General features: G+C 64.9%; 1 protein-coding gene across 1 annotated transcript in view; it reads left to right on the top strand.

The window, feature by feature from the left end:
• The window catches only part of FSCN2 (fascin actin-bundling protein 2, retinal), a 7087-nt gene that overhangs the window by 4704 nt on the left and 1637 nt on the right, over positions 1 to 746 (top strand). The window contains exons 3-4 of the mRNA XM_015559796.1: positions 38 to 218; positions 546 to 735. Coding sequence (XP_015415282.1) covers positions 38 to 218; positions 546 to 735 — 371 coding nt within the window. The remainder of the gene's footprint in view (positions 1 to 37; positions 219 to 545; positions 736 to 746) is intronic.

Consider the following 746-nt stretch of genomic DNA (forward strand, 5'->3'; position numbering starts at 1 on the left):
CCCGTCTGCTCCCCACCCGCCCAGGGAGAGGCGTGAGGGGCTTCCCATCTCCTCCCTCCAGGGGTCAATGTCTCAGCCAACCAAGATGAAGAGCTGGACCATGAGACCTTCCTGATGCAAACTGACCGGGAGACAAAGAAGTGCACCTTCTACGCCAGCACTGGAGGCTACTGGACCCTGGTCACCCACGGGGGCATCCAGGCCACAGCCACGCAAGTGTGAGGGCACCATCCCCATGTCCACCACCACCTTCACCACTTCCACCTCCACCTCCATCACCACCACCTCCATCACCACCACCACCTCCACCTCCACCACCTCCATTACCACCACTTCCTCCTCCACCTCCACCACCTCCATCTCCATCACCAGGATATTGTAGCAGCCCAGCCAGGGAGGAATGCCTACTGGGGTGGGTGACAGCTCCTAATGGAATGGGGCGGGCATATCAGTGGAAGGCAGGTGCCTGCCCCTCCCCCGGGGCATGGTGCTGGACTTGAGGGGGCTGGGAGCCCTGGCCCTGAGCCCCGTGTCCTGCCCCTCAGTTCGGCCAGCACCATGTTCGAGGTGGAGTGGCGGGGCCGGCGGGTGGCCCTCAAGGCCAGCAACGGGCGCTACGTGTGCATGAAGAAGAACGGACAGCTGGCGGCCGTCAGCGACTTCGTGGGTGAGCTCTCCCCCCGCTGGGATGCCGGGCTGGGCCCTCTGCCCGGGACGCCTGCCCAGGGGCCCTGTGTCCACCACCA

Source organism: Myotis davidii, unplaced genomic scaffold, assembly GCF_000327345.1.
Source record: "Myotis davidii unplaced genomic scaffold, ASM32734v1 scaffold211, whole genome shotgun sequence".
NCBI classification, from domain to species: Eukaryota; Metazoa; Chordata; class Mammalia; order Chiroptera; family Vespertilionidae; genus Myotis; species Myotis davidii.